The 19,932-nt window shown below is 38.1% G+C and overlaps 1 protein-coding gene across 1 annotated transcript in view; it reads right to left on the bottom strand.

The window, feature by feature from the left end:
* Positions 1-19,932, bottom strand: part of PIK3C2G (phosphatidylinositol-4-phosphate 3-kinase catalytic subunit type 2 gamma) — a 209,587-nt gene that overhangs the window by 151,350 nt on the left and 38,305 nt on the right. The window contains exons 9-11 of the mRNA XM_071551366.1: positions 15,704-15,826; positions 9,118-9,151; positions 99-294 (exon numbers count right to left, since the gene is read on the bottom strand). Coding sequence (XP_071407467.1) covers positions 99-294; positions 9,118-9,151; positions 15,704-15,826 — 353 coding nt within the window. The remainder of the gene's footprint in view (positions 1-98; positions 295-9,117; positions 9,152-15,703; positions 15,827-19,932) is intronic.

Here is a 19,932-nt window from a genome sequence, read left to right on the forward strand (position 1 = left end):
TAAAATTATCACCAAAGCAACAGAGATAAATTGTTCTCGAAATACATGTGATGAAAGAGATAACATGTCTGCTTGTGAACACTTGGACTTCCTCCTACCTGCTCACCCAGGCTTCTGGGATGTTATGGGCAGCATAAACAGTGAAGCTGAGCTGGGAATCTAGGCTGATGTCTGCACAGGAAGGGCTTTTAGGTACTCTAGCAAGCTGGAAATTTGCATCAAAGCTGCTACTGTAAACATGGATGAGACGAGAGATGGCCATGGAAAGCTCAGTCACAGCAGCCTCTATTAACACTAAGAGGAGAGAGAGAGAAATAAATAAAGGTTAGCAATAGGTCATTTATGGAGAACCATATTTATCTTAAACCATCAGTTAGAGCTTTGAAACGCTTCCTAATAAAATTTAATTAAAATGACATAACCTACCAACTGAAGCCAATTAGCCATCTGTGCTTTTGAAAGCAGCTTTAGCTCATTTCTGGTGCATCATTAACAGTCTTCCATTACAGTGCTTTCAAATTAAGGCATTTTCAAAGTAAGCATTTTCAACTACAGCAAGTTATTGTGTGCCTCAGATATGCCATTTCAGTCTGTGAATTTTTGTGCTGGAAGGATTTTTATTAAGTAGGTATTTTGTGATTTCATCACTAAATGGTTACTTACTTCAAGGGAACTGGCAATGCATCAGTAGAATGGAGAAAAGGCACTGGTTAGATTTCAAGACCATAAGCTGCTGTAACTGTAGGTAAACAATTCAGAAAACACACACAATGGCAGCCACAATCATACATAGCTGGCACTCAGAAGGTCATGGACTGATGACAATATTACACAATGGACACTGAACTATATATCTATACAAATACACAGGAAATGCAGGGCATGCCCTTATCTATTCCACACCCTTCACCCTTATTTCTGTTATTTCCTCTGGCTTCAGTTCTGCAGTGCTTTTTCTTTCTTTTTTTTTTTTCTTTTTCTTTTTTCCCCCTGCAATTACTGGCTTTTATCCATTTTCCCTGTCAGTTTTTGGAGCAGCTTGGAATCACCTGATTGCCAGTGTAAATTAAAATCCTGTGTCCTGGCAGCCTCCTTCGAGTGAAGGGAACTACTAGGAGCACTCATTTTTAAGGCATGGGACAGGTTGAGAGAGAAAGTGTCATAGTATAGTATATCACTCCAAGATCAATGTAATTTGTCTTCCAAGAGGAAGATAATTTCTCTTTTTTTCACCCCTGTAACTCATGGGTTTCTACATGATCAAGAACGTCCTCTCACCACCTGACATGCTCCCTAAACTCGTCTGACCAATGTAGTCAGGAGCCACCTATTAGCTAATAGTGTCTGTTGGGTAAAGAAAAAAAAACAACAAAATAACCCCACCACCAAACCAAGAAAAAACCCAGGAATAGGAAGGCTGAGACATCTACTAGCTTTTTATACTTGGAATAGATGCAGGAATCCTGCTTAACATCACATACAGATACCACAATTCACTGGACATAGCTATCTCAGTTTCCTGACAGAAATGTCTCCAAAAATCTCCTATCCTCAGCCTGGAACTTAGTTCTCTTTCTTTGAAACCTTTTGCCTTTAAACCAGCAAACACACAGAACTACTGAGTCACAAAGTGCACTGCAAACAGTGCAAAGAAATTATTTCAGTCTTCATTTTATAATAGAGAAATTTTCACTCCATACCAATAGAAATACAGATAAAACTGAAATAGTTTGACATGTATTGGGGCTTGCTCCTAAAAATACTGACAGCAAATTATTGCACATATGAAGGACTGGCTAGAGCACTACACCTTCTTATGTTGTAATCATCTTCCACGTATGAAAACTGAATCATTTGAGAGACTAAGAGGTTAAAAAAAGGCAGTCCTTTTACTCTCCATGTAAACCTCTCTGTCCAGCACTTGTTTTTTAATTACCTTTTCATTTATTCTCTTCAGTATTTCATCATTTATCATCCTCCACCATAATTATTTTGAATAAATCTTTTGCTCTAATGATTTTTTCCCTAGAACACCCCTCCATGATCATACCCAGTTCTGGATAATTTGCACTGAATTCTTTTACATTCCAAGAACTTACCTACAGTCACACACATAGAGCATTCTTAAGAAGTCCAGAAGAGAACAACAGCTGATTATTATTTGAATCAGTACTTTCTGGCTTCTCTGAAAAGTACCACACTATTCACATTTAGAACAAACAACTACTTGGCAGATTCCCTGTCTCCAAGCTGTTCAAAGTGGCTGACAGGTAGTTGTAGTGTAACAGCAAACTGGCCATTGAAGTCAATGACTGCTGAGTGGAACCTTCTCAGCATTTTCTCCAGAAGAGGGTAAAATGTTGTTCAGAATCTGTGGAAATGTGCAGTTTTAATACAATCCATATTACAGGAGTAAGGCAATGTTTCAGATTTTGTCTCCAGAACAAGCAGAAATGTGTTATATCTCAGCTAAGCCACAGAAAGAAGGGAAAAGGTTTTGGCCAAAGGATTCCCTAAAAGGAAAGTCAGGAGAAAAATATACAATAGGGTGAGCATTTTCCATAGTAGAAAACTTACAGACATCAGTCAAGGAATTGAGTAAGATGCAATACACCTATCACTGTATCCAAGTTATCTTGTCCATTGACCATATTTGCAGAAAAGTTATTCTCATGAGTTACCTGAGTCACAAAATTGGATGTCTGATATGTAAACCCCAGACAAGCAAATAAAAGCCAACAGGAACCCCAACCAATTACAAAATAAAAAACAAAACAAAACAAAATCAAAAAAATCAACAAACCCAAAAACCCCAAGAAAATTGAGAGGGAAACTTTGCCATAATTACCTATAGGAAGACTCAATCTGTCAGTGATGAGGTACAAAGAACTCCCTACTTTTCTGAGACCTGCCCACTGTATTACAATGTGGGTAGATGGGACAAGGTTAAAAGTCTTTAGGTGCAGACAATGTCCATGAGACACCCTGCTGGGAAATGTTCTTGTATTTCCTTCCTCTCTCAAATTTCTCTCTTTCACTAGTGGGCCCACAGGGTCTGTGCCCTACTGCAGAAGTGGAGTCAGACTGGAAACAGGGCCTGAGGTGAGCACTACAGGCTGCCTCTCCTGCTGTAATGGCATGAGAAGGGTGAAGACAGTAATGGGGCAACCAGGGGGCAATTGGTTCAGCTGCCAGACAAGGAAGACACAGAGTGGCTGGGCACAGAGTGGCTGGAAAGCAGCCAGGCAGAAAGGGACCTTGGGGTACTAATTGACAGGAAGCTTAACATGAGCCAACAGTGTGCCCAGGTGGCCATGAAGGCCAATGGGATCCTGGCCTGTATCAAAAATAGTGTGGCCAGCAGGACCAGGGAAGTGATCCTTCCTCTGTACTCTGCGTTGGTGAGGCCACACCTTGAGTATTGTGTTCAGTTCTGGGCCCCTCAGTTCAGAAAGGATATTGAGGTGCTGGAGCGAGTCCAGAGAAGAGCAACAAGGCTGGTGAAGGGACTGGAGCACAAGCTCTATGGGGAGAGGCTGAGGGAGCTGGGGGTGTTTAGCCTGGAGAAGAGGAGGCTCAGAGGTGACCTCAGCACTGTCTAGAACTCCCTGAAGGGAAGTTCTGACCAGGTGGGGGTTGGTCTCTTCTCCCAGGCACTCAGCAATAGGACAAGGGGGCATGGACTCAAGTTCTGCCAGGGGAAATTTAAGTTGGAGATCAGAAAAAAATTCTTTCCAGAGAGAGTGCTCAGGCATTGGAATGGGCTGCCCAGAGAGGTGGTGGATTCACCATCCCTGGAGATTTTTAAACACAGATTGAACGTGGCACTGAATGCCATGATCTGGTAAAGGGACTGGAGTTGGACCAAGGGTTGGACTCAATGATCTCGGAGGTCTTTTCCAACCCAATCGATTGTATGATTCTATGATTCTAAGACAAATTAAATTCTGCACTGTTTACCAAATTATTAGGAGATACAGAATGAAGATAATCTCAGCAACAGAGTTCCTCAGGTGTGAGCAAATGCCCAAGTATGACGTGGTCTGCAGCTCCAGGCTTTTTCCCAACATTAATTTTCTCACTCTTGTCAGTTCTCAGTTTTAAAACACCCTACGGTCTCTGTGCCAGAGTCGACGTTTTTTTGAACCCCCCATTCTTCACTCATTAAACTCAGTAGCAATTAACTAAACTAGAGAAAAACATCTTGGGGAGTCTGTAAATGTCCATTAGTCATAAAACTTAGTCAGCACCTTTTCACTGTATTTTTATGAGTTGCTGAATAGGATTTGGTAGGTTGAAATTATATCACCCGTTCATGAAGCCAGAGAACTTTACTGCTTTTTATGACTTTTATGATTAATAAATCTCAGATGAGAAAAGACTATGGTGTTTCACTGATTTACATAACGTGGGCTATGGACTTCCTACAGCAGATTCACAGTTTCAGCTGTGTCAGGACTTATTTTCTAGAAAGGTGTCCCAGCCATAGCCAGTAGGTAGGAGACGATAAATAGAGCACATCACAAAGCGAACTGTGACCAAGATTAATAATCTCACAACTCAAATCTTGTAATTTATTTCTGATGTGAAATTATTTGCCATCACCTTCTCACTGAAGGTGAGAAGAAATCAGACTTGTAGAAATGAGATGAGAACAAGGGAAGTGAACTTTAACCACAGCTGCCAGATATGCTTATTTCTGACAGGTTTCTTGTACGAGAAGTCTGAAGGAATAAATTTCACCCTTGGTGAGAAACAGAACAATCTGCACCACCCCTGAAAGTGTTAGTGCCTTCAAGATATACTAAGGAACATACTAGCATAACCCTTACAGAAAACCACTTACCTTCTTCTTCTCGGTCCAGTATTACAACTCACATACTATTTTTGTGCCAGACCTTCCACCAGAGCAGGTGCTTTGCTGTTATTGCACCAGCAGATGATGTCAACTGAATACATGTTAAACACTCTCTCTGACTGTGTACACATTTTCCCCAGTTAAAAAAAGAAGAACAAGATCCTAAATACAGTTTACACACCCACACACACACCCACACACACCCATACAAACCACTCCGACCCCTCAAAAAGGCAAACCCAAAACAACAGAAAAAGTCTCACATTTCTGGAAAGTGCTAAGCAGCATTAATCAGATCATTGTTATAATAAGAAAGAGGCAAAACACGAAAAATCTCTAATGCAAATACTGATAAGATGCGGCTTCCAAGCACCAAGCGCTTACTGAATTGTTTCTTCCCATTAGCTGAAGAATCCTACAGATTATCCCTTGAAAGAAACTTAAAAAGCTCCTGCTGTTCTGATATCCAAAATGTGTCTACTCCTATATTCTTTTTAAGGCCTTGGTAACTTCTGCCTAAATATTTTTAAGGCCTGCGGCTTTGCAATTATTTAAATATTGGTCTTCTTAAAGCCTCTGGTTTTAAGACCAACATATCAGAATGCAACACAGCAATAACTGAGAGGTGAACAGCCAAGCTCTGATTTGAAAATAATGCAGGAGAGACACTTAGAGAGATGAAATGCAATCCATAAAAAGCCCTTGACATTTTTCCGTATTGCAAAACATAAAGTGTTTTTTTCCAAAACAAAGATGCAATGGGTTTGTGCTAAGAAAAGGAGAAAGTGGAGTTTTCAATTTCAAGGATAAGCCTTAAAAAAAAAATCAGTTTTCCCCTTTCCTTCAGTTTTTTGGTGGTTTTTTTGGTTTTGTTTTGGGTTTTTTTTGTTTGTTTTGGTTCCCTCTTCACCCCTGCAACTTTCTGTTGTGAATATTTTTATGATCAGGTCTAGAAGCAACAATGCAACAATCAAATCCCAAGAACAGTTAGAGAACCTTTACACTCTTTAAATGTCACTCTGACTTCATTGTTAGCAATACATTTCTTCATTTACTCGAAAAGATCATGACTCCAGCTGTTCAGTTGGAAAAGACTGTTCCTGGTGCATACTAGACTTTCTGGATGGGTCCCAGAGAACTACTGATCAAATTCTGAAAGCTGCTTATTATGTCTGATCTGGTGAAATCCCTGCCTGAAGCAGCAAGGCTGGAGACACTGAATAAACACTCATTCATCAGCTTTTGAGAAACACGCACAGCTCAGTTTTGTACCAGCCTGAAGTCTTTTCATACTCTGGATTGCAGCAAACCCCAATGCTAAATCTCTATTAACATGACTAATCTTTATTTTCTGTGAACACTTGATGCTGCAAAAGGTTCTGATGTCTAGAAATGCCCATAGTCCCTTGCATTTAAGAAGAAATAAAAAAATATTTTAAGTACTAAAACATTAATATAATCTTCTAAGGACTTCACACAGAGCAAAAAGAACATGATCCAGACTTAGGCGTAACATGGATAAGTACTGCTTTATTCACAGCAATGGAATAAACTGTTCTACAGAGACAGAGGCAGTTATTGCAACACTAAATCAAGGGTAGATATTTTGAATATAGTCTTTGACTTGCTTAGTCCATGGTGACTGAGCAATAATAAACATCTGAAAATCTTTTAATAAAAGGTAAGATTAAAGCAGTTCCTAAACAAATTATTAAGTAAAGCTTTACTTTTACTAGTATCCTTTATCCTTTTCTCATTTGTGGTAGACAGAAGATATAATGAAGAAAAACAAAACTATTTTATAATACTCAGGGTAATAACTATCATCGGGGAAAAAAGAGGGAAGGTAAATGAAATTATTAGTTGGAGTAACTGATTGTTGCTCTCGCTGTTCAAATTTGATCATATTTTATTCAAGATAAACATAAATACACATGAGACAGAAAAGAATGGTACAAACGGGAAATGCAGTCTGTCTCCTCCTCAGCTGTCAATGCTGACCTCATGTGCAACTGTGCTGCTCGAGAAAGCAAAGCCATGTGAGTTTTAGTTTCCCAGAGATCGGGAAAGATTTAGCAGTACTGAGCTAAGGCCGTGATTTTCCTTTAATTTTGGGTCACAGACTTGCAGACTTTGGCATGCCTGCAATCCTTGACAGCTACACATAATGAAGTAAAAAAAGAAGGTGAGAAGGAAACACACAGTTGATTTCAGCAGGAATATACAACTCACCAACTATTTGTTTTTTGCTTTTAACTTCAGCAGGTGAAAATATCATCTGGATTCCTTTCAGGCTCAGTGTCCCTTGATCAATGGATGGGAGGCCCCATGGCATTATTACAAAGGTGAGCACTGAGAAGACAGGGACTAAAGAAAGTTTGTCATCCCTGAAAGAAAAGGTGTGTAATATGGCTTTGCCCACTTCCTGAAGATCAAGTCTAAGTTCCAGAAGATCAGTTTTGGTTGTTGCACTTACATTTTGTTTTTCTCAGATGCTATCTTAACACCAGCTTTGATAAGCTAGCTCGTTAGTTAACCTTAAATATTTTGCTGACTCTAAGAAATTTATTAAGCAATTGCAGATGTAGGGCATATAGCATGTCAAACATACATGAAATATATATCAGGTATGGAAAAGGGCAACTGGAAATCTGGTTACCTCGGACAACTTTGAATATAGGCTTCTCTACAGAATGACTAATGGCCTGGCAAGTTCTGGCTTGCTATCAGTAAGTTGTAGTTTCTATTATTACACTACCAGAAATATTCTGCAATTGTTTTGAAATCAGGGTGTGCCAAGAACAAACACAGAAGCATAACACTTCACAGTTGAAAGCTTCCTGACAAAAATAAATTGGTACAGAGAAGTAAGGAGTAAAAACTGATTCCTTTACTTTTATTCAATCAATAATTTTTTCCTTGAGGAAACTACTGATTCAATGAAGTACAAATTTGGAAGTATCTTTCAGCAAAGGAATGTTTTACATCCTTTCGAGTCAGGTTTTCTGAACAGTGCAGAGGAAGATGTTTGTAAGGTAGATGCTGATTATTCATTCTTTTCATCATCGTCAATTAGTTGCCATCAAGAGTGTAAAAAAAAAAAAGGGATAAAGAACTATATCCAGGGGAGAAGAATCCTACAAACTGTATTTACCTTATTCTCCCTTCTGCACCTGTGTGTTCTCCCCCCACTCTCCTGGCTCTCCAGCTGCTTAGCTGTTCCTGGCAGCTTACAAGTGTAATTGCTGTTTCTGTTTTTGCTGTTCATGAAGTTGAATAATGCTGAAACAACAAGCCTGGCATTTGGAAACCTGCATTTGAACCACCTCTGTGTTTGGAAGGCTGCCGCAACCTTTGTTGTTGGTTCACCTTTTTGCTTCTCTGAGCACACTGCAATTGGAGAAAAGCAAACAGAAAAGAGGGAAAAAGAGCATCTGAGAGGCCACTTTTTTCCTCAAACAAGATGAAGAGAGACCACTGTTCATCAGTACAGCACAGCCCACTCCAGTGCTCAGCTGGAGGGTGCTCTGACAGCATCCCCCAGCTTCATGGGGCTGGCCACAGAGGGGCAGGGCAGGACCCCATGTGGCAGCAGCCCAGATGCGGCTGTTCCCTTCTGGAATCCAACCCGTGACAGAAGATACTCCTCCCCAAGCCTCCATCTGTGAGGTGCCCCACAATAATGCTCACGGTGTTGGGCATCAGCCAGTGAGTCTAGGCTCATTTTAACTGAAGAGTTGAATAAGGAAGGGTCTATGATTTTGTCTGTTACTGATATTTAATCTATTCCTCTTATGACAGTCTATCATTAGACAAGACATTATACAATAGAAGGTCACAAAGAACTAAAAGTTAAGGAGGAAAGAATGAAAGCTATTGGAGCCAAGTGGAAAAGTCATACAGAAAAATAATTTTTTTAGCCTTCCATGAAGTTCATTATTTTCCCTTTTCTCCACATGAAATGTTGGGATTAAAGACAACTGCCATGACCACCACTTACTATAACTGGTTCTTTCACTCTACTATTCATTCTCCATGTTTCAGTCTCCAGATTAGTTTCCGGGAATGCTCTTTTATTTATACTTTTAGATTACTTTAATTTTAGCTTGTCATAATTACCTTATAATACAACTAAATATGTAAATGTCTGCAATATGCAAGTTCTACCAGTTCAGTAATACAAAAAAAAAAAAAAACCAGCAAAATGTGTTTTCTGATGATATACCTTGAATTAACATATTTCAAAAGGAAAACTTTACCTTTGCCTGGTGTTTCCACGCTTTGAAGTGAATCCTATAAAGACAAAACCAGAGGGGAAAAAAAGTAATCAGTTACTTCAGAAAAGACCTAATGGTTGTAGGAGTAGTACTTGTGGACAATAAGGTGAAAAGGGGGAAGGACATTATTTAATGTTATGATGACAGAAGACATGACTGGGATTCACAGTACCAGGGACCTTCTTTCTCCAGCTCTTCCACCTGCTTTGTCTACCATCTCAGACAAGTCACTCAGGACCTGATTTCTGACAGTACTTGGCATGTCAAGATACAAAGAAGCACTTACCAACATTAGAGACGCATACATATTTTCAGACTCTGCATTGGTATAGCAGAGATAAGAATTCCTTCTCCACCCCTTTACATGCCTTACACATTCAGGCATGAATCCCAAACCATGTTGAGCAGGCAGAGCCTCAGCATCCTTTCAAAGCTGAGGAGCAGCAAATTTGCACTCACGTGCCCTTCATTTCACCTACATTCCTGCTTCAAATCAGCAAAAATAGCTATGCTCTTCACTGGCCTTTGAGCAGGCAGCTACCAGAGGTGGCCAAGAGGAAATACAAGGTGTGGGGATTTAGGGGCTGTTGATTGGTTGGTTGATTTTAAATGCTGCTGTATTAAATCCCCAAGTACAGTATCTGCCATCAATTAGACCTTGCTCCAGGTTTCTCAGACACATGGCAAAATTAAATATTGTGACACTACCTGTGCCTCCTTGTCCACAAAGGAAAAACTGTCATGGCAGGTAGTTCTGCATCTCCCGGCAGTACTGGTGGCACCTTCTCCCCAGGGCCACCAGTGGGACCCAGGCTGCTCAGTCTGCTCTGTCTTGGCCTGGCTGTGACACAAGTCAGCAGTGCCCTGACAGACAGGAGGGCCAACTCTGTCCTGGGGGCATCAGGCACAGCATCATCAGCTGTTTGAGGGTGGTGATTGTCCTGCTCTGCTCTGCACTGGGGCGGCTTCGCCTTGAATATTGTGTGCAGTTTGGGGCACCACAATATAAGAAAGATATAATATTATTGGAGAGTGTCCAAAGGAGGGCAATGAAAATGGTGAATGTCCATGAGGGGAAATCATATGAGGAGAAGCTTCAGGCCCTTGGTCTGTTCAGTTGGAGAAGAGGAGACTAAGGGGAGACCTCATTGCAGTTACAACTTCCTCATGATGGAGAGAGAAGGGGCAGGCACTGATCTCTTCTCTGGGGTAACCAGTGAAGGGACCTGAGGGAATGGCCTGAAGTTGTGTCACGGGATGTTTAGGTTGGCAATTAGAAAAAGGGTCTTCACCCAGAGGGTGGGTGGGCGGGCATTGGAACAGGCTTCACAGGCCAGTGGTCATGGCATCAAGCCTGCCAGAGATCAGGAAATGTTTGGACAATGCTCTCAGGCACATGGTGTGAATCTTGGGGATGGTCCTGTGCAGGGCCAGAGCTGGGCTTCAGTGATTCTTGTGGGTCCCTTCCAACTCAGCATATTCTATCATTCTATGAATCTATAATCAGACTTGCATCTGAAGTGACACAGAATTAAGTTACTGAGTCACAAATCTTGACCAGAGAGACTAGAAAATTAATTCAGTGTTTCAGTGTGCCTGTGGCTTGCACTATTTGGACCCATGTCCCTGAAACATTTACTGTCCTTTACAGTCATTAATCCCTTTGCAGTGGGTTGAGAATGCCTCATATTAGTACATATGTATTCAGCATGATGCTTCTTAAAAATTAGAATGCATGCAGAGGTGGCATAAGAAACACAATGCTGGCTGCACATTCTCCCTCTGGCACCTAGCTTGGAGCTGCGAGCATTTGTCTGGTAAATATGAACAGAAGAAGTCAAATTCTTACTTGAGGGGAGAAAAGCAACATTCATGATGAGAATTATGTTTTCACAATCTTTACAATGCAGTGAGACAAATGGGAACAGAGACCTTTGTTCAATTCTCTCAAATTTTGGAAAGTAAACAACCTTTTGGCACAGTACTTATAATTTCATCATAGTGTAGCCTGTTTAATATATAGTGGATTAGTGCTTGTTCTGGCAGGACTTGGTCTCCTAGGACTTTTTGTGAGCTGCCATAAGAAAGGAAGGGGGAAAAAAAGAAAGAAAGAGAGATGAAAACCATTAATTGTGCATCAGACCCAGAGTCTCCCCGAACGGATTTTAAAATCCCAGGGTTATGTTGGTTAGAGACTGAATGAATCACAATTATAGAGAGGTGCAATCAGTTAAGAAGAAATTCACTTGAGCCAGCTGCTTTCATAATCTCTTAACCATGGTATGGGAATGCACAGTACTGGCAGTGAGGAGGCAGCAAGGAGGTAACAAGTACAATTTAATTCAACACAGAAGATTGAAATAAAGTTTCTTTTCATTTTGTTTTTCTTTTTTTTTTCCTTCATAAACCCTAAATTAAATAGAAGTACATTGAAATTTCTTTCAAAGTATGCAAGTGCACATGTATAAACAAACATATACTGGCACCCTACATAACTTACATTGGAAGAAGTAAGCAGTGGTTTCCCTGCGGCATCATGTGCCCATGTGCCAAATGAATGCATTAAAAAGTATTCCACATTACAACAAAGCATCAGGAAACTATGGTGAAAAAGCAATTAGAAATTTTTTTCTGGCATTTTTCCTTTACCTGATGTGTAATGCTGCAGCACTTGAGATGTAATAGGTAACTTGTGGTGCAAGTTACCTGCTTCTCTGAAAAAAATAGCCTCTCTTCTACCTGAAAAACCCTTTTATTACTGTGCTGATGGACAGTAGAAACAATTCAAGCAATCTGACAAGATACACTAATATCACGACATTTAATAATTTTGTCAGTCCCCATATTCACATAAATTGACCCTACAACTCAAAAAGAGTTTTGGAGGAATTGTACTCCATCAAACAACTGGCTGTTAAATACTAATTTTGACTACATAAGCTGCTAGAGACAGGAAAGCTGATCAATATAGCTAAATATAGATACAATCTGATTTGTGACATTTCTATTCTATTCTATACATGAGGTAGTTGTATGTAATGTGTAACCTCTATTTTCATAAAATTGAACAGTGGTCAAGTTACAAAACATGCAGAAATGTACTTTACTGCTTGTATGACATTTATAGTTCAGTTGCTAAGATGAAGTTCTTTATGGAATCAAACACTTTCTAGATTTCTGAAGTCTAATCTACTGTCCTGGCAGCTATTTCTCAAAGGAGTAAAAAGCAAGCAGCAGCAACAGCGTTTGCTGGTGCAGGAATAGTTGGACTTTTTATACCCCTCCACTTGTTTGAAGCCAGTTGTTAGGTCTGCTTCAGCAAAGAGGGAGTAAGAGGCAGCAAGGTGTCAGTAAAGGTCACAGACAGCTTTTACAGGAAGGCTTCAAGGGACAGACAGCCAGTTCAGCTAACCAGGCCTGAAATGCAATGTTACAAGAACAAAACCTTAATAACTTAAAAACTTTAAAAATGAGTTACAGTCTAGTCAATACTCTTTAAGAGAAATGTGGAGCTGCTTCTTACTGAATATTAGGACAGAAAAATATTTTAAGACTATTCAATCAGGACACAATCTTTTTAACATTCAGAAAAGGGTATTCAGGAACATTATCATTTTGCTCATTACAGAGAAGCAAACAGCATGATTATCATCACCACTACCACCACTTATCATTTTTAGCCTTTGGAGATCACAGCACTCTCCTGTGCTGGAGACTGTACACACAGATAAGGAGAGGTGGTCCTTGCTCTGAAGGGTTTATAACTTAAATAGGTAAAACAGAAAGAGTAAAGTATATTACTCCCTCTATGCAAGGAAGGACATGGAAGTTGATTCAGCAGGACCTGTATATATTGGACACACTCTACACAGTGGAGTTGGAAATTTGACACGTGCTGGAGAATGAGCAACAGCAAAAGGGGAATACTTGGAGCAGGGGGTCTTGTTTGTTTGTTTTTACAAAAGGAACAGAGATTCAATTATTCACCTAGTAGCAATCTCTTAATCTCTAAAATAAAGTCAGTATATGCACAACACTGACTGAAGACCATCAGCAGCAAATGTGAACATCAAGAAAAACATTATACTTGAAAAAGATGACTTGCACTCTTTGTTTTTTACACCATTATCTTATTCTTCATGGCATAGCATGGGGTTTTCTGACTGCTCAGGACAAGCCACACTAATAGGAACTGATTTGGCTCTTTGACCACTGTATCTATTTCTCTGCTCAAATTCAGAGAGGATGGGGCTGAAAATGGACTCAGGGACACTCAGTAAATACAAGCCAGTCATAGGAGGCAGTTTACACATTGGGTTCACAGAGCTGACCTGAACATTCAAGGAGAAAATACTCTATATCCTTCTTACCTCAGGAAAAAAAATTTAAAAAAAAAGAGTAGCAAATTAGTCCCAATACCTTTCTTCTGCTCTAATTTCTTTCTAAAGAAAATTTCTGTTACTGTCCTCTCTATTTTTACCTGGATCCAGCTCTTTATCTATCTCTTGAAAAAGATTTTGTGTTGACAAAATATGTTTCTCACGGAGACGATACTGATCATCCTGATGCCACTCAGCACAGCCTGAAGTTTAACTGAAAAGCAGACCTCATGAATCCCTTGTTACTTTTTTATCTTTTTCTCTACAGTATTTGTCCTCTAACATACAGGAATAACTTTCTTTAAATGGAGATATACTTATTTCCATGTAATTCCACAACATGCCAGATAAAATGTTTGCTGCACAGACCCATTCATGCAGGAATTTAGCCCCAATAGTGACTTCTAATAACTGATGCTGAAGCAGACATGAAAATATTTAGGATGCTATAGAAGCAAGATTTAAAATAAATCATGACCTAAAAGGCAAGCAAGAGAAGATGCTTAAGTGAATCAGTTGGTCAAGTCTGAGTAACAAACAAAAAACCTAGAGCTCTGTTTTTTTCTTGCAGCTTGATCCTTCGGAACACTTGCCAACCTTCAGAGAGACAGCACCCATAAAACCAACAGTAGAAGGCCACAGCTGGTTCTGCCCAGGGCCACACAGCAACATCTGCCCTGTGGAATCTGTGCCCTCTGCTCCAGAAACATGGTGCAGGAATTTACTTACAACCCAGACCTGCAGAGAGCTACCCTGATGTTCTAGAGATTATTTGTTGGGTACTTCACCTTAAGTTGGAAGCTATTCCCTCCCCCTAGCCCCATCTCAGAGGAATAAACAGAGTCCAGGAACACAGAGATTTAAGAAACGAAGTTTTGGGGACATCACTGGAGCCCTTTCCACTAATATATTTTTTGCTCTTTGGCAAGTCTTTTCACCTCTCAGAAAGAAGTTTTCTCTGTACAATGATGATTATGTGAGAGTTTGAACCTCTTAGGAGTAAGCGTATATAGATGACCGTATAGAATTACTTTGTTACATATCACTCCTATGGCACAAGACGTTATAAAAAGAATTACACAAACTTTTCCCAGTCTTAATGCATATCAGGCATAATTAAATTCCTCTTATTTAGCTTGACATGTTTCTAATTAACACTCACAGTTAATTCAGTTAACACGAATTATTCCCATTATTCCCTGTCCTAGGAGCTCTTACACATGTCACAAACCATGAGAAAAAACCAAAATCAAACCCAACAACTTCTAAAGAGAAAGAATAAAAGTTTTGTAAGCAGGTGATCTTCTGAACACAAGCATTCCACCCAGTTTGACATGATTTTCTGAAAAATATTTGCTGTGAGAAAGAATAACAAGAGACCATACAAGGAAAGAAGAAAAATTCTTAGTAACTTAATTTTTTTTTAAAAGTGTGAAGAGGGAATTTCATTGGGGTATGAAAGAATTAGCATGACTTATGTTTACACCAGACTAAATCCAAGTGATTAATGGCTTGATTTTGAAATTTGCTGAGCACCTGCATCTCCAAGATGCTGACTTCAAAAGAAATTTTGGGTACTCAGAACTTCTGTAAATCAGGTCATAGAGACTTCTCCAAGGTCATACCAAAGCAGCTGATGACAAAACTGAGAACAAGTTCCAGTTTACAAACTGGAACAAACTGGAAAATTCTAGAAACTCCTGGAAAACCCATTTCCATGTTGTAAGAGTATTTCAGCTAAAATCTGGATTGTATGATGCTGGTCTTTCTCTGCATAAATAGCAAAGACTTTTCAACCTCAAAAAACCTCATCACTCAAGTGACATTTACAGAAAAAAAAGTTTGGGGTATTTTTTATTATTAACCTATGCTAAATATATGAAAATCTAATACCTTTAAAACACATGATTTGGCAAATAGGTGATATGGCAAGGCAGAGAGTTGTATGTTCAGTAGGAATAAGAAATAAGAATTAGAGGAGAATATCAGTTAAAGTTAAGACAGGTCTTCTATTGCTCTTCTGTTCCACACATTCTTTTTTTAATTTGTAGTGCCTCTTACCTAATAAGTGTCAAAAGGAAAATATGTGGCAAGACAGTAAAATAGACTTGATAAATCAAAAAATTAGTGATATCCATTCCAGTTCCAGTTTTAAGGAGAAAAATAGGACATTAACATATTTCTTTCACCTGTGCTTTCATCAATGCCAATGCCCGGAGTTTCCTGACTGCATCAGTGATGTCTCTGGTTTCCACAAAGCACAGGACACTGCAGATTGCTTTAGCTGCTTCAACCACATTATCAACTTTATGCTGTTGATAACAAAGAAAGGGGGGGGAAAGAGGCAAACAGTAGACTTACAGCATTTATCAGAAAATCCTTATCATAAAATTCATGCCAGTGAGCATGTAGAAATTCATATCTACTCACAAACAATTCAAACAGACCATGCATTACTACACTGGCTACACTGAAATCACTAGTGACCAAGAGTTTCCTAAGGAGACCATAACTGTTGTTGAAGTCCAATTATCTTCCACAGAGTGTGCCTTGTTGAAAACTGCAACAGATTTGGTACCAAAGACTGCTTTGAAGGCAAAACATTGACTTGTCTGAACATCACAAGTGTAGAAGCACTGCAAAGAAACTTATGAGGAAACCTGAAACCAAGCAATTCACAAGCTTTCTGAAGTTTTATGCTTCTGTGAATTTATCCTCACTATTGTCTCCTACCCATCTCTGTGAGAGCTGGAAAATAGCCATGTTCCTCCTAAAAATAGTGACTATGTGGGAGGCTGCATAATCTGACACCTGTGGACTGAGTACTTGTGCAGCCAGCTTTCTGCAAAATTGTACATATAGTTAAAACTATTAAATCCTATTAATCATAAATTTAGATCTTTAAATATTACCATATGAAAAAATCCCTAGATGAATAATCTCAGAAATACGTGGGGGAATTCAAGGAAAAACAAATTGGATTCCGAAGGAAGGAAAATGTGATCTTCAAATATCAAGTGCTCTATGTTCAGGAAAATAAATAAATAAATAAAAAATCAAGGGTTTCCTGCATAGCTATATCACTTCATTAAACCTTGAAATACATTCTCTGAACACGCAGAAGCTCTTCTATAAATATTCTTCATGTTTTTGTACTGATAAATGTTCCGTTTAGCGCACTACAGCATGTCTATGTACCGATAAAACCATTTCTCTAACTTATCTATTTCATGCCTGAAAAAGAAAACTGTACCAAGATGAACTTTCTGGTTTCAAGCTTAAGGTGTATGTGCAGACTGTACTGAGAAGGTTAACACACCTGTCATTAATACAAATAAATATAAAAATACATTGAGGTCACTAATTCCACATTACCTGCCTTGAGCAGAACTAAAGCAGGAATGAATTACATAAAATATTCTCAAATATTTGGTGATCAGATTCTTGTAAGTATATATTGCTGGGGTTTTTTTCATAATTAACGATAGCAAAGCCTTTTCATACTACAGGTTCTAGAGAGGAAAAAGCTATGGCTGACTGTGATCTCTTGAGAAGTTTAGGCTCTCCTTTGGTCTGAAGCCAATTGACTGTTCTATCATCCTACAAAGAGTAGATTTCCTTTCTTTGATATTTCTTTCTTACTACTTAGATTTTTTTTAATTGAACTCTAGCAGGATTTACTCTCTATGAACACATATATTGCCAGCTGAAGTAGAAACCTGTAAAAGCAGCATGGCTTCACTACTATGTGTATCACTGACAAACCCAAATCATTATACGTGCTAGTTTTCTCAGAGCTGTAGAAGAAATGAATCTATCTGTCTATCTATCTATCTATCTATCTATCTATCTATCTATCTATCTATCTATCTCTTTAAACACATGTACTTATGTATATTTAATGAATGTATACAGTTTGAAAATAATATTAAACATAATTCCAATTTAGAATTTAATTTAAATGCATTTTAATGTAGCGTTTTTCTTCTTCACTGGTGGATATGTTATTAGAACATGGGATTTTATGCCTATAAATACATTTCTGCAGGGCAATTCCTGAGCATTACCCAAGCAATAGACATACACAAAAGTAATCCTTGAGTAGAGACACAGCTCTCTGGACAGAAAAAAATAAAAAAAAGAAATCAAATCAATGAACAGTTTATATATTTTTGTATATATATTCTATTTTATGAGGAGAGTTGGGAATCTTGAGGAATGCACCAGTTTGTTTAATATGCTATTCCCTTTATAGATAAATTATCAAAGTACTTAATATTTATAGAAGCCACTATACCATACATATTGTTTTTATGTTAGCTACTTCTAAGGAGCATATTGCAGATGAAGGAGTGTAAGCATATAAAAAGGTTATGTAATACTGTATAGTATGAGCAATGACTTCTTTCACACTATTTCTCTATTGGGTCATTATCATGTAAAGAGTTTTCCTTTTTCATAATAGACATATGACATTGATTTTTGTTCCAAGAAAGGGAAGACAGATATTAACTCCTTACAGAAGTTTTATATCTTCTGAAATTCCCATTACAGTCAACAATTTGTAATTTATTTTTGCTTCTACATACTTAAATACCAGCTCAACCTTAGAAAGGTATTTTGGTGTTTCAATTATTTATGTGATTAGAAAAATGTTACTTCATTCTAGAGCTTCTACACACTGTATAAAAATTTAAAGTCTGCTCTACAGTAATAGTACATTTTGAATAGACTTTGAAATGAAGTGTGTGTCAAGTGGTTACCAAGGGCAATCAAAAGGGCTGTTTGGCTCTGGGAATGCTCTTTACATTTCAACCCTAACAGCACCCATCCCATCCTTGTGCAAAACACCTTATGTTTTTTTCCAATTTTGTCTTATAGAGGCATTATCCATCTTAAAATTAATTTCCTATTTCTCTGTTATTATTAAAAATTATAGTGGAATTGTCAGTTAAGTCAGAAGTATTTGTATCTCCATGCCTTTGAACAATTAAATTTAGAAATAGAAAGACAAATGTGCAAAATGCTGCTGATTTTTTTTAGAGAAAATGAATAAACAAGGATTCAAAGACCAAATAAAGGGTGCTCATTTTTTCCCTTTCTTAACTACATATTTGCAATTTATTACATTACAGCTCCATAATTTTTTGAGCCACTTATTAAAACATATCAGTAACACTAGTTTTAATTCTTGGAGGTTTGAAAAAGCTCCATGGGCTGATGCCTCTGAATGAAAACATCTGCGTGGTGATCCGACCTATAATGTTAATTTGCAATCCTGCTCTTTTAAGTAATTCATATGAACTTTATTGAGTTTCCCTGAGTAGACAAGATCTTAATTAAAAATAAAAACTACATAAAAATTCAGCTCTAGATACAGACACATTTTTTGGATAGTATGAATATTTGAAAAATGTACTTCCTTCCCTTTATAAAAAGTTAATCTCAAGAAATTGCTTACTTGAGGTAAAAATCTTTAGCAAAAACAAATTTAAGAGTCCTTCATTACAGGACTGAGGAATATCTACACTGCCTCGGTTGCGGAGGGTGGATTGCAAAATCTCATTAACATTGAGGTTACAGCCTTCTTTGAATTTAGAATCTTCCTACTTTAGGCCCTAAAATTTCAAGTGAATGTAAATAACTACCCTGATGGGTCTACTTCAGTAAGGAAATATATATGCACATTTGAGCTCAGGAACTTCAATTTTCCAAATGGTTATAGCTGCATCACATTTTATACACTAAATACTTCCCTTTGAGACATTGCTTACAAAGGAAAATTCAGTGAATACCTACACAGTTATCAGACCCAGTGCTTTACTTTGTAGCTAGGCACAGTTCAAAAGCTTATAAATTTTTATGCATTTTGAAAAAGTATTAAAGATTTACACAAAAATTTAGAATATTTTTATCTCTATATATTTATTTTCATAATTATTGATATATATTTATGTATTCATGTATATGTCTGTATGTAGAAGTGCATTTATATATATGTGTGTATATGGGTACACATTTGTATGCAAGTGTAAGTTTTCTGACTATTCAAAACTGAAAGACCCATGGAGAAAGAATATCCTGAGAGATTCAAATCTGGATTTAAACATAGGTAACAGAGTTCTGAAGAAAAATACTACTTTTGTGTTTTAACACATATTTGAAAGAAATGCAAAATTTAGCATACTAAGTTGTAACTCTGGGAGGGATGCCCTGGAATACCCCCATGCTACATCACTATTCTTTGGTTTTTCTAACATCTTTCGCTTTCTTTCCAGTTTTAAACCCTAGAAAGCCAGTTTTCATGACAACCTGAAAGTCAGATCAAATAACCATGTGGTTTCTTCCAAGGTATGACTCAATTTGTCCTTTAGACAAAGTCTGACTTAATTTGTTCTTTTAGACATTTGTCCTTAAA

Source organism: Pithys albifrons, chromosome 3 (genome assembly GCF_047495875.1).
Source record: "Pithys albifrons albifrons isolate INPA30051 chromosome 3, PitAlb_v1, whole genome shotgun sequence".
Classification (NCBI taxonomy): Eukaryota; Metazoa; Chordata; class Aves; order Passeriformes; family Thamnophilidae; genus Pithys; species Pithys albifrons.